Source organism: Patiria miniata, unplaced genomic scaffold (genome assembly GCF_015706575.1).
Source record: "Patiria miniata isolate m_02_andy unplaced genomic scaffold, ASM1570657v1 HiC_scaffold_13, whole genome shotgun sequence".
Classification (NCBI taxonomy): domain Eukaryota; kingdom Metazoa; phylum Echinodermata; class Asteroidea; order Valvatida; family Asterinidae; genus Patiria; species Patiria miniata.
Window position 1 is genome coordinate 9,803,833 of NW_024037051.1, and position 14,623 is coordinate 9,818,455.

Below are 14,623 nucleotides of genomic sequence, written 5' to 3' on the forward strand. Positions count from 1 at the left end.
TATTTGTACAGTTTCAAGATAAGGAGAATGCACGAGAAAGTGTGGATTCGTAATTTAAGAATTCACGAGGCGCGAAGCGCCGAGTGAATTCGTAAATTAAGAATCCACACTTGCGAGTGTATTCTTCGACTTAAACCATTGCGTCAAAAGAAGTATTGGCATTAACAGTGAGTGGAGATGAAAAGACTTGGGATAAATGTTGCAACCTGACGCCACTTTCTCGATTGTGTACAAAGTCTATGGAGAGTCAAGATTTTTTTAAAAGTATTTCTTAACAAAATTGGAAATATTTCATCATCATTTTTGCAATGAATGCCATTCATTGAGATGATATATGGAGAAAAAAAAGTGGCGTCAGGTTGCAACATTTGTCCCGGCTCCTTCTGTCGACAAATTGATAGTTCAGACGATGATTTCTTTCTGACTCGAAGTAGGTTTTGCAGTGACGGCGGAGAATCTGACAGTGAAGATGCATAAGTAATTTCAGAAGGAAATTTTCATACGGTCCTATTAATGCTCATTATAGAGAACATTTATCAGACGTGTTCAAAGTGTGGATTCGTAATTCCGAATCCACACTTTACTTCGTTCCGAATCCACACTTTGTGACCAGCGTAACAGATTCGTAGTTCCGAATCCACACTTTTAACAATAGTGTGACGTCATAGCAATGGTTTAAGCAAACAGAGGGAACCATAGTACCAAAATAAAGAGAAGGGTTGAAAAATAAATTATATTCTTCACAATTTCACACAATTAATCAGTTCGCGCCGGCATTAGTTTGACATTGACCGGTTCCAGGCGCAGGATTGTTTTTTCACGAATCTCGATGCCAGACTGGTTCAGGCCGTCATCTGCGGGTAGCACACCCTGATATTTCTGGCCTCGCTCGCTGCGAGCAGGTCGCTGACAGATACTTCCGGCCTTGCTGGTTGCGTGTTTATCTGTCATCCGTTCCGAATACCGCAAAATGGCTGTGTGTATACACGTCATCTGACTTGAACTGGTTAAAGTTGTTTTCGTTTCTTTTTAAGAATAGTTGGCATATTTACAGAAATTAAATTTGTACATAGTAATAACAGGAAAGTAATAACAATAACATGTAATAATTCTTCACCGCACACTAAAAATATTTGAAACATGTTAACTTTAACTCTTTGACTCTTTCTAACTTGACCGAGTTTGAGAAAAACCATGACAGTCATGAAACCACACATACTAGCCGACTATCTTTTCGCAATCACAAAAATCCTCAGAAGTTCTCTTTAAGGAGTTCCAGAAATGCGAGGTGGCACCGCGATGATTTATTAATGATATTTATTCCATCAGTTGTTCCTTATCGATTAACAAGTCCACTCGGCTGCAACCCCGGCCCAGTTCAAGTGCACAAGCCGGGTATTAAAAAATTTACAACGAGCGCACTGTCAACATCGGGAATGCAATATATGCGAAGGCCAGCTCACTGAACTTAGAATGCAGCATGAAGACATAGGCCTAATCAAGAGATTTCTTTTATCGATGAATTTTTTATTGCTATATATTTCTTGTATCTTTGTGGAATAGGGAAGTTGGTCATTTAATTTTAATCACTCGGGAGCTGTGTACACAATGTTTGTTTTCTTAGCCCATAATCGAAAATGATAATGTTTATAGTAGGGATAATTTTTTGGAAGTGCTAACTGAAATTTTTTGAGTGCAGACAAAACAATTATAGCTGATTTTTCCCCAATTTACCTTAGTGCATTATATCATTGTGACTAGTGCCCCTTGAACAAAGACATTGACAAACTTGAGAACCGCCAACAGAGGGCTGGATAGCTCACTTGTAGAGCACCGGAACGCCGATCCGGAGGTCGCAGGTTCAAACCCTACTCCTGTCAATTTCTCTGTTCGACTTAAACAAATTTGCTAAAAAAAATATCAGCTGGGACGGTGATGCGATGTTACCATGCGAACTGCTTCTCTGTTCAATAACAATTTGGAAGAGTTTGGACCAAATTTGTCAATCATCCATGTTTTTTTTCTGCTTAATAGTGTTGTAGTAATGGTCCTTGATATCAATTCTTGTACAAGTGCTCAGCATCCTAGGTTCCAGCTAGGCCAGTCACATTTGTGTCATTTTTGTAATAAAAATGACAAATTCTCTAAACTGTCTGCCATATCAGTTCCATCCTAAAGATTGCTATGACCTTGTGATAAAACTACTCTGCTTATAATTTTTCTTTTTCGGGGGAAGGGGGGGGGGGGTGCTGGTTTAACTATTTTTGCCTGGTGTGTGATGTCTTCTGTCTCTTTGGGAGGGGGGCTGGGGGAGGGGGATGGGGGCGCTGGGGGCGCTGGGGGAGGGGGACGGGGAGGGGGCTTTAAGACTTGTATATGCAAGTCTTAAATTATTTTCTGTCAACATCTCTTTTTTTACCTGTATATCTTTAATAGCAGGATTAACAATATACAATGCATACGTCTCCGGTTCAGGCCAATGTACATGTATGTACTATTTCATATTGGGCTGTATTTATCTTATGTAGCCTGTCCATAAGCCACAGCCTCGGTTTTCTCATTACGATAACAGCCGGTATTGTTGCCGTTGGCGCATCTGACCTTTTTTTGCCCGGTATCTGTTGGCAGGATCATCATTGGGCCGTGCAGTTTGGAAGAGAGCTAGAGAGAGTTAATTTGTTATAAGGAAGGCAGGGAACCAGCGCTGATAGAGGGTCCTTAGGCCGATGCTGGGTACTGGCGAAGGTGTTCCGTTTAATTGTAACAATCACCACAAACGGGCTGGATTATACGCCTGTTTCAGACGGCATTGCAGAGTCACGCCACACCAAATTATGCCAAAGCTTTGAATTAACACATGAAGAAGTTGATGCTTAAAACAGTTACATTATTATTGATTTCATCTGGCAAAGCTCACATGTCTCTTGCCAGAACACAGCGTATATGGGGTCCACTTTTTCCCCGTCCCTGTTACATCTGACAGCTATGATTGTATAATTCTGATACACTCCTTAATGCAGTCGTCCTCCAAGAGTGATTATGAATAGCGAACTACCGACCAAACCAACATTTGTTTGAAGTCATTCTTAACGATACATGAATGGCGCAACCAGGACAGGAAATACTACACTTTGGACTTTGGAATATAATTTATAAAATGAGTAGTGTAGGGGTGACTACGTTGAATGATTGTTTTTTCTGCAGTTATTTTAAAAGACTGCAGAGTTTAGTCAATGGGAAATTAATACACAAATCTTACCCTTCTGATGTCAAAGTCTGTTTTGGTCGCCCTGTGAACACTATTTGGTTTGGCCCAGCTCTTGAAGCAGGTGTTATTACAATGGGCAAGTTGTGTAGTCTAACCTCAACGGTTCTCATCAGGATTTGAGGAATTTTTTTTAGGAGTAGCAAGTTGTTGTAAATTTGCAAAAATCATGTGGAAAGATACGCGTATGTGGACATTTTAGCTCGGCACCATTTTTAGGGTATGTTTATATCTTGGCTCCAGTTGCTTGAACTGATTTTCTTTTGAAAATCAGTTACCGCTGCAATCATAGAATTGTGTGCATGTGTGTTTTTCTCGTACTTAAGTGTACCACACATTTCATGCACTCAGCAAACTGAACACTACATATTTATGAAACATCTTTTTCCAGGAAGCTAGGCAGTCTCAACCGAAAGCAAGATAGAAAACTTAATCTGGCATCATATTTTCAAATGTCCGTATATTTTTTTCAGATCAAATGTTGAACATATCAGTCAAAGTTTGCTCAATAGATTTCAAATGCCTGTCTGAAAAAGTTGAACTTTTTGTGGGAAGTCAAATTGTGTGCAAAGTGATTACTGCCTTAAAAAATCCCCAAAGATTGATGTCCAATTGTATGTATAATTGAGTATTGAAAATGGAAATTTGAAGTTTCACTGTGGCTGTCATGTCATTACAAATTTGCGAAAGAATTACAAATTTGTGTAAGAAAACAAAACAAAACATTAAATTTAAATGGTAAATTTGTGCTCGACTGCTGGAGCTCGATCGTATCATGTTTTCTACAAATGGAAGTGGGCTTATCCCATCCTACATGTATATGTATGTCTCATGTGAATCATTGAGTATGAAAGTAAACCCAGGCCAAATTCCTTTAATAGGCATTTGACATTTATATCAAGGAAGCCATCGTCATGTGTCAGGGAGAGTGGGGGGGGGGGGGGGGGGGGGAAGGAATGGGGGTTTGGGAGTAATTTGACTTTCATCTCCCCGTCCGCCCATCCGTGTGTCTACGTGTTTGTCAGGGGAAGTCATAGCATGATAAGACTCGTGTCTTGCGCGGGTCCTTGTCATCACATTCAGCAGGATCGATAACGCTCAAGTGCATGCACTCTTGGTTGATGTGTAGCCGCGAGCTTGCGATACCCGGTCACTCCCGAGCTAATGAGCGTCCCTGTTGCTTTCAAAATTTGCCCAGCACTCTGGGAGCGCATCATTGGGTCAGTTAGGTGGATTGCTGACTTTAATCCTCGCATTTTGTCGTCATGTGGAATGATCACTGTCACATATTTTGTCTTCTGCTTATTTTGACACCAGTTTTTATGAAAATTCAGTCTGCAATGGGATAAGCTTACGCTAGCGGGTATTTTGTAAAAGTTATAAGTTAACGTTAATGTTATGTGCAAGTGAGGAGTGTAGATGGCGAATAGTACAAGACAATGTCATTGAAGTCATTCAATTTATTTTGGATTAAGTCAGCATATTAATATTGGATGTTTTTTTTGGGAGGGGGGGGGGGGAATACAAGAATATATTGTACTCCCAACAATATTGCACTCTTCTTCGACTCGATCTGTGCTTTTATAGCTTGTCCAATACTTTTATCCCTTCAAATGCATCCAATATTATGTACAGTGTAATTACCAGTACATGCATATAACTTTATTATTTATTTAACCGGAAGGTTTGTTCCCAATCCCATTAACAATCAACCTCAAGGGTACAATTACTTTTTATGGGCAATTTGGTTAACAATAGATTTAATGAAGCTGAGCAGCACGTATGGGTCTGCTGTGGTGACATTCGATGGAATGTCATAAACGTTGTAAATTCTATTTGAAGAAAAGTCATTTGTCAGGTCAGTAAAAACACACGAAAAACATAGAAAACACAGAAAATCGTAGAAGATATAAAACCAAAGGGGGGACCCCCCTTCCCCTTGTATCTTTCCATTCCCCACCACTTTTGGATAACCTTGACAGAGATGAGTGTACTTTGCCTCTCCATTTTCAGAAACATTCCGTCACGTTGATGCAAATGTGCGTTCGCCAGTCTGTAATGATAATGCATTCATGCCCATCAATGATTCAGGACCAGAAACGAGAGAAGTTGGCGCATATCGTATACCCAGACCTAAATATACAGTTTCGGAAACTGGAGGACCGCAGCCACACTTAACTTGACCAAGTACATGTATGTGGACACCGGCAGGCCAGGGGCTGGCATAATTGATGAAGATCTAACTAAAACAGAATTGCGGCTGCATGCCTGGGTATCATGGCGTACCAGTCACATCAGGGATTATTCCATTATTTTTTTGGCATCAAAATTTTGATTTAAAGCCAGAGTCCATCATTTGCAGTTATCCAAAAAGTAACTGGCGTAATTATTGTTGAAAAACATACTTGGTTGAAAGATAGTAAGGGGACTAAACTCCCTGTGAAATTATTCTTTCTGGCAAGCTGTCATTTTGAAGAAATCAGCGAAAGAAGGCCTTTCCAATGGTGCGTCTTAAGAAGCACCGTTGGAAATTTCTGTTAGTGGTTCGTTTTTTATATTCGGCGAAGCACGCGCAAGCTTTGGCACGACGCACACGCGCGCGTGGTTGCTATAATTCGTCGGATCAGTGCGCGACATTGGGTAGCTACAGTCGGCTCTGTGAGAAGGTGTCTCGGATGCTGAATTCAGGCCCAATTCAAAACGTGATTCAGCAACTTTTGATTTGAAATTGAGATCTTTCTAGAGTGTTATTTTTCTCGAAATATACAGCTGAAGCTGAGCTGAATCTGAGCTGAAACTTCATCAGGTTAGTTGTTCAGCATCCTTCTTTAGATTTTGAGCACTTTTGTTGCTTAAAACGAACAAAATGCACAAATTACAAATGATGGACTATACCTTTAAATGATTTACAAAATGTAGACAGCAGCTGAAAAGAGAATGGCAAAAAAGGACCTAACAAACCCCCCCCCCCCCAATAAAACCAAAACCGCCCCCCCCCAAAAAAAGAGCAAAAACATGATGGTTTAAACGCAGCTTATCCACATATTGAAGGGCTGTTCGAAAGCAGAAATTATCAAAGATTGTATCAATTACAGAACATTACAGTCAGTGAAAATTAATGAAAAACTGATAGCATATGCACATTTTCAATTCCCTTCTATTTTTGTCCTTGTTTTTGTCCTTGGAAAAAAAAAATTCTCTTGCAGGATACATGAGACTGAATTACCGGGTTTCATTGTCCCAATAGTTGCTATTTTTGCTGCTGGTACCCAATAATTGAGGCCATATACCGGTACCAGTAATATTTGCAGCACTCATGTACTGTCTGTGATCTGCCATAAAATTCTGTTTGGTATTACAAAATATGGATCTGCATATATAAGGAATATTAAATGAGGATTTTGTTTACGATGAGTAGTGGCTTTTATGTTTTAATTCATATTCATAAATAGTCGAGACAGTTTACCAGCTCCTACTTCAGGTCAAGAGACTGTCGGGTCGGTGGTTTTAAACTGCTGAGAACACACCGGCTGGTTTGAAACACTTTCTCCTGCACCGCTGTGTTCTGCGCCACATCTCACATGACCGCATAATCCACATGACCGTTATCAAATTTTGAAGTGCATTTATCTCAAGTAACATTTTTTTCTGGGGGGGGATGTGGTGTTTGGATAAACCAATTTCTGTGAAAGTATGACCCAGCTGCCACTAAGTACGCAGCCGACAAATTGAACGGACACGGATACCTTCCTACCCAGATTTAGGTAACACCAAAGTGGATGACAAAATTATTTTCCAATCTCAGATTTCGCCACGTTGCAATATTTTTCCTTTTTTAAGCTTTGGAGGTGGCATTGTGGGGTTGGATAAACATCCTAGATGGAGTAAGTCCCAGCTTTGTAACCCTTACGGGATATCTGAGCCAGTATGCGTGGGCCGGCCATTATGCGCTGGTACCCTGCACTTAGCCGCTTCGCTCCATCAACACTAAATGTCTCGGATGTCGGTGTCGATCGGGCGTTGTGTATAAGCCAGGGACTCCTGATCACAGCTGAAATTGAAGAACCCGTTGCGAGTTTCGCGTGTGCATCATCTGCTGTGCGGCACATGTGTATTTGCATCCGTTCGCCGGTGAAAAGTGCAGATCAACTTGTCCATCACCGCGCCGGCATTTGGGAAAGGGCGGTGTGTACGGACGGAAGGCGAGATGCTCAAACGTTTTAGACATGCGACTCTACCTCCTTGACATGTTAGCTGTTACATCGACCTTGCATGTTTAGGTAGTCAGTGAGCAAATTCTGTAGCACAGGCAGATGTATATACGTCCATTTTTTTTTTTTGCCATCTTCTGCAGCAGAATATTTTTCGCAGAGCACAAGTCAGTTCGTGTCTCCAGACTGGCATTTTCGCTGAAAATAATTTGTCCAAAATCATTTCAAGATTATAAAGTACCGTAATTATTTATTTATTTTCAGGAGTACAAAGAAACAAAATAGCTGGAAGTATACATGTACACTACAAACAGCTCAGTTTTTCATTTCCATTGGAAAACTGGTTGGTGTATTGCCTTGAAACAAATGAATTTATTGAGTAGTAGTAGTGTGGACAACAATATAACAAATGTTACATCAAAAGACACAGAGAACAAGTAGATGTGTAATTCATTCATACATTATTCTCTTTTTTGTGTGTGTAAAACAGTTGAACATTTTCAGTTGAGATATAAACATACATGTTTGCAGTAGCCATGAAATGTTTTGTCCTCAACAAAATAACATATACGTGTATGGCCTTTATTATATATTTTTGGTAAACGTTTTTCTACTCCGATTAGAAAACAACACCAGTACACAACTGCGCTAGACCAATATGCCTCATCCATTTCAATCAACCAGAACCAACAAGAGAAAGCAGACGTGTCTGGCCAAGCACACTAAACGCCAGCTGCCAAAGCTATTCAGGCATCCATTTATCAGAGGGCCATGCTATATCCTTTCCTGGAGGCTGGCCTGCATTGCTGACAGGAAACCCTGTGTTTATTAATGGGTAAAATCCTAACAGAATCCTCAAAACTGCCCTCTCCAATTTCCAGATTTTTCCATTTAGCAAATTTGCATTCATATTTTTTTCCCTAGCGAGAGTGGTGCGAAGACGAGGAGCACCTACAATTAAGACGTGGGTCACATCAGGGAGCAGTCCTAGGTTTCCCTGTCGTTTTGGGGGAATGCAGACAGTGTAGAAAGGAACGGATTTTTAGCGCTTGATTTTATGATGTTTCTTGAAATTTTGGACTCGTTGGCAAATAATTGGTTGGGGCTCTTGGCAAAATCTGATGATGGTGTTGCCCCCCCCCCTCTTCCCTGACAAACCTCTGTAATACCTGTCTAATGATTTTTGGAGGGAAGGATTCTAAAAAAAAAAAATCCTTAATTTAAAATTGGCTCTTACTTTCTGTGCACATCGGTCTAGTTTTTGTACACGTCAGTCTATAACACAGGAAATTAACATGGGCAAAAACAACTCCATGTATTAAATATGGCCATAGTTTAGGTGTCTTCTTATTTATTACTGCGTGTATATTCGCCACATCTAACATACACACTTATGTCTGTGTGTACTTAAAATATGCTGATGAAATTGTGCAAAAATTCGACAGCACAAATTTGTGACGTGTAAGTTTCAGCACGGTTGAAATTTGCAGCCAACAAACATGATTACAGGGCAAGAAATTGGACACGCATGAACGGTTCACGGCCTCAATCTAATAAGGCACGGCAGGGTTTGCACCATGGCCGCTGTTAAGTTAACATTCATGTTTGCTGTTTGTCCCTACCCTGTTCCCAGACATTACTCTGGTGGTTCCTGTCTAATGGTAATAAAACTCATAACAGGTTCCCCACGCAGCCGCTGTCGCGTTGTTTGCAGAGCAAAAATTACAGTCTGCGCAAAATTGGCCCCACGGGGGTGGAATCGCAAACTCCCTCCTTTCAAATGAGAAAGAGAATCCCGCTTTAATCAAAAACGAGGATGTTTTCTCCAGGAATTGGGTTGTTGTTAGGAAAAGGCAGAATTTCAGCAGGATACACGAGCACCATGACATGCAAGATATCAGATCAGCTGTCACAAATGTTTTCTTTTTTATACCAAAATGACAAGTTAGCTGGATGGAAGAGTGTTTGCGTGGGAAGCAACATTACTCCTGAGGCTAATATGTGACCCAAACAAGAACAGGACTTAAACACTTCCGTAGCCTCATGCATTACGTTTATTTAAGCTGAGCGCTGCATTTACTCTAAAAACAAAGATGTTGACAAGCTGGAAGGATGCTGCAAGCATGAATTTCAGTCGGCAGAGCTTCGTCACTGTACTCCAAAGATAGCAGGTTCAATTCCTGTTGGGGTCCCTTTTTAGTAACAATGTTAACCTAAAAATTTATAACATTCCTTAACTTTATATTGTGCTGTGATGCATACGCACAATTTTTATGTGGGGGTGGGGGGGGGGGGGGATCGCTAGGCTAGACACCATGTAATACTTGGTGGCAGTGTTTATTTTGGAAAGTCCTCAAATTACAGTCATTATACAGCAATATGCCATCAAACCACAATATACATGTACATGTAGTGCTGTGAGTGCTGCTTGTATATTCTACACGTGTAGGCAGAATTTTTATGACGTCATAATTGATTGTTATCCCAAATTGAATAGCAGCGCAGTGAGCAATTAGTAATGCACATGAATGTGTATACCTTTGGTGCGCAGGCAGGGCTGAATGCCACTCAAAATGGCGTCACAAAATTCTCTATAACGAGGCTGTTCCTTAAAGGTAACATGGACACCGTTTGCAAACAAAATTGTTTCTAGCAATTCAAGGAGCAGAGATACAATAAGTCTGAAACAGGTTATTAAAAAACTAACCTATCGAAATTTCAGCTCAGTAGATATCACTTTTTGAGAAAACTCTGAAAATGTGTCTTCATATTTCTTGATGCAAAGCCTACTGGTTACCATTGAAATCGCAATGTTTTCGTCCTAACCATCTCAAGCAAATGATAGTAATTCCTCTTTTGTTGAAAATTATACCTATTATATACTGACAATCAAGTAGGATATTTCATGATATTGTGACAGTTTTTTAATGTTTGTCAATGGGGTCCATTGCTTTGAATGTCTACCAGCATTGGTTATATTCTAATGAGCATATGCTGTAAAGTACGACTCGGTGAATAATTTGGGTTCTGATGAGTAGGAGTAATAATGATGTCCATGTAATGCGCAGATTACAAGTTCATGTTCCCTCCTGAACGTGTTTGTCTACACTTTGAAAATTCATATTTTTATGCAAAAGATCAGACATGTCTGATAAAACCCTCTTTTAAACCCGAGTCAGGCATATTGATGATTTTTGTCTCATAGTGCTGCAAATTATTTGATCTTGCAATGCTATGCAAGAAAAAAAAAAGTCCCGCCGGCAAAGCAGGGCCGTGATCTTCAACTTACAAGAGCGGATGCTTTTACCACTTCACCACTCATAGAGTTTTAGCCGTGAGCCATTTCAGAATGCGGCGCATTGACGCTAACCTTCTCCGGCATCAAACTTGAAAGTTTGGCAAACTGTAAAAGTACCATTTTTAATTATTTTTTTTTCATGCGGGATGTGTTTTTCTGCTTTTTTTTGCAGGACGGACCCTGATCTGGAGTTGCAAGCATTGTTCAGACGTCACTTTACCAAGCTCCGATATTTCCAGGGCTCTGTGTTCAATCCCGCTGATCTGCAGAGAGTCAAGGTATAATTTGGCAAAACTTACATTGAATTTAAAAGATTAAACTCTTTCCAAAAAAAAAAGTATAGGTCTGTTTAAACAATTAGATTTGTTTTGTTTTTAATTGGTTTGTCCAATTTGTCAGTATATTGGATTTGAGGTTTAGAACTTAAAGTGACTAAGGTTTTTTTTAGCTTTACAAAATTAGTGGACCCACAGGACCTCCTGTTCCTGCGAGCATGTTCACCACTGAAAAGAGTTTAAAGTTTAGTTAAACGTACATTCAAACGGTCAAAGAATCAACCATTATATATATTCATAATTGTTGTATTTTATTAATCTACATTCCTTTGTCGCTGTTCATCAGAGGCTGTCCAACTTCAAGACACAGCTGACTTATCTTTCACCCAACTAAATGTCCATTTCAAAATCAATCTCAGACACTTGTTTTAATGAAAGTACTTGTATTATCAGAGTTATAGTCAAGTAGATCACCATTGAAATCACAAGTGAAATCACCAGCAAATTTACAATTGAAATCACCAGTGAATAAGTAAAATCACAAGTGAAATCACCATTGAAATCACCATTGAAATCACAAGTGAAATCACCAGTGAAATCACCATTGAAATCACCAGCGAAATCACCATTGAAATCACCAGCGAAATCACCATTGAAATCACCAGCGAAATCACAAGTGAAATCACCAGCGAAATCACAAGTGAAATCACCAGTGAAATCAGTAAGGAAATCACAACTCGGCCACAAGGGAAGTATGGTGACAAAAGAATACTTTTTTCCAAAGTATATTTTAAAAACTTGTCACTCAACTTGAGACTGGATAAGTTTGTAATTGACCTGAGTGACTTGATACAACCTCTAAGGACCTCAGTGCAATGGTTTGCAAAATTCTTTCTTTTTTGGTTTCATTGTAGCTGAATGAATCGGATGCCTGTTTGATCCTGTGTAACAAGTACAGCCCCAAGCCGGACACGGAGGACTCAGGACAGATCATGCGAGTCATCTCTATCAAGAACTTCAACCCTGAGATGAGAGTGATTGTACAGCTCATACAAGACCACAGCAAGGTTAGGCCACAGCCAAATCTCTTGTCTAGAGCAAACAAGGGAAGGAGGTTTTTTTTACCACTTTTGATAGCCCCGTGGACACACCGTACATAAGGCCCCCCTCCCCACAGCGTACGGTTTGTACATTGTCCGTGTATGCTTTAGAAAATGTTGGTATAATTATGGATGACCCCTTGGCCTATGTTTATGTTTATCTCATCTGTGGTGACTTCTTCCTTCTTCTAGACGCATCTAATGAACATTCCCAGTTGGAATCAAGCTTACGGCGATGATGTCATCTGCATCGCTGCTCTCAAGCTGGGTTTCATGGCCCAGACCTGCCTGGCTCCTGGATTCTCTACCATGATGGCCAACCTGTTTGCCATGCGCTCCAGCTCAGAGGTAGGCAGGCTTGAACCTCCCACCCCCTTACCCCAACCCCCTCACCCCAACCCCCTCGTTAGAAAGAGGGTGTGTGACCCATGGGACTATCAGAGCTATGGGATCATGACATCTCACCCTCCCACCCCAACCGCCAACCCCCAACCCCCAACCCCCCTCCCCCAACCCCCCTCCCCCACCCCCACGCCCACGCCCACGGCCCAGTCCCACCCCCACCCCAACGGGAGAATGGGGAAACTTGTAGTTGATCATTGTGTTCAAAATGTCAAATGGTTAAAAAAAGGAATATCCAAAAAGAAGAATGGTTGGAAATATAGACTTGTTAAACCTGGTATATCTGTTTCATTGTTTGATGGTCCAAGTGGGCATTTGATGTGGTTCAAGCATGAATGCTGCTGGAATAGAGACTAATAAATCAGTCATTTAGTGAAAGACAGTGAGTTTTGTCCGTACATGTGATGTATTAAATTTATCATTGTGATTTAGTTTAGCTGCATGCTTTGCGCCGAAATGGCAGCATGGAATTGTGTATACATACTTCCCAGGGAGCTGGCTGAGATGTTTCATTGGCCCAATGAGCAGGGTAATAATGACGAAGCGCCTTGAGCACCAATACTGGTGGATAGGTGCGCTTTACGAATACGCATTACTATTCTTCTTATTGTTATTGTTTGGGGAAGTTTAAGTGACAGACTTTTTGGCGTTTTCCCCCACTTCAGATTCATATTAAACCTGTGAAAGATGACCCAAATGAACGGGTCTCGGAGGTGAGGTGTTTAAATCATGCACATTTACTCGCAATTTATGCACAGTTTCTTCCAGTTATTTTCTCTTGGGCTCTGTGGTCTCCAGGCAGCTTGACCAGTACTTCCAATCTTAAAAGTTTCATGTCTTATAGTTACCGGTAGTATCAATCATGAAATTCTAAGATATACAAATTCAGAGAGTTTTGAATTTCTTCGGTTTCTGTCTTTCTGGCATTGTGTGATGGATGACAACTTTAACATTTTCCGACACTCTTTTTTTTTCCCACACAAATATTGTTTAACATTTTGCATCTCAAATCCACCAAATACCTTTGTCACTCTTGGATTGCTATCCCGTGTAACACCTCTTCTTTCTTGTTTTGCAAATTCTGAGTATATATGAGAAGGTTTGTTGGAGATCTGTCAGAAAAAATATTTGGTGATGGTTTTCTTATTTTCATTAACTACAGGCCTGCATCCTTTTGCAGTATGTAGTACATTAGACAACTTGCTGTAGTATAAATCACCATAATTTCAAATATTAAAGGCCAAAAAAAAAATTCTGCTTCCGATTACATGACATTTGAAAATAGGGTAGGTAGGTAGGGAATACTTTTTTTTTGGGGGGGGGGGGCAATTTTCTTTGTGTACGATCAAATAGAGGTGTAGTAAAGAGTAAAAGGTAGTAATTGATGGTTTTCGAGTTTTTATCCTCATTTTCCCCCCAAAAAATTAGGGTAGGGGCTGTCAAAATAGGGTAGGTAGGGTAACCAGAAGCACAACTATTTGTTTTTTTGGCCTCAGTTCTCCAGCTAATTCTTGCGTAGAAAATTAGTTTTTAATTTTAAAGGGATTTCTTATCATGCTTCTGAAGTTTTTCAAATTGGGTATTTTCCATACTTTCTGGGTGAATTTCAGCCCAAAAAAACCCACCCATGTCATTATGCATGTTGGATGATTTGATAACACACGGTCGTAACTTTCATGAATGCTACCGGTAAGTTAAATTTCAAAGTAGTATAGCAATTAAGTTTATTTGTACAAAGTATGTGTCACAAGGACAAGTTTATATGGTAGTTTGTTTTGTATCAAGAAGTAAATCAAACCAAATTGAATCTGTTTCCTTGGACCAAGTCACAGTTGTAGTGGAAAGCTTGCCTAGAGTCAGAATGAGAATTAACACATTAGTGCTATAGCCGTTAATGAGAGACGAAAAGTTGCATAAACTTTGGTAGTATTACCTACTTTATTACAGATGTTGTGAAGCAATTGGCCTATCGCCGTTTGGGAGTTGGTCCACGCCCCTTATAGGGCAGCCTTCAATATTGACTAGCTGTTCGCGAGGTCAGCGAAGTTCGCGAACTTATTTGGATCCTAAGT

The 14,623-nt window shown here is 40.2% G+C and overlaps 1 protein-coding gene across 6 annotated transcripts in view; it reads left to right on the plus strand.

The window, feature by feature from the left end:
- The window catches only part of LOC119721223 (calcium-activated potassium channel slowpoke-like), a 100,966-nt gene that overhangs the window by 58,884 nt on the left and 27,459 nt on the right, over positions 1 to 14,623 (plus strand). For 4 of the 6 annotated variants that reach the window (XM_038191189.1, XM_038191184.1, XM_038191185.1 and 1 more), the window contains exons 9-12: positions 10,947 to 11,052; positions 11,964 to 12,116; positions 12,342 to 12,497; positions 13,217 to 13,264. In XM_038191189.1, coding sequence (XP_038047117.1) covers positions 10,947 to 11,052; positions 11,964 to 12,116; positions 12,342 to 12,497; positions 13,217 to 13,264 — 463 coding nt within the window. The remainder of the gene's footprint in view (positions 1 to 10,946; positions 11,053 to 11,963; positions 12,117 to 12,341; positions 12,498 to 13,216; positions 13,265 to 14,623) is intronic. The other 2 variants (XM_038191186.1, XM_038191187.1) reach the window with 1 other exon arrangement.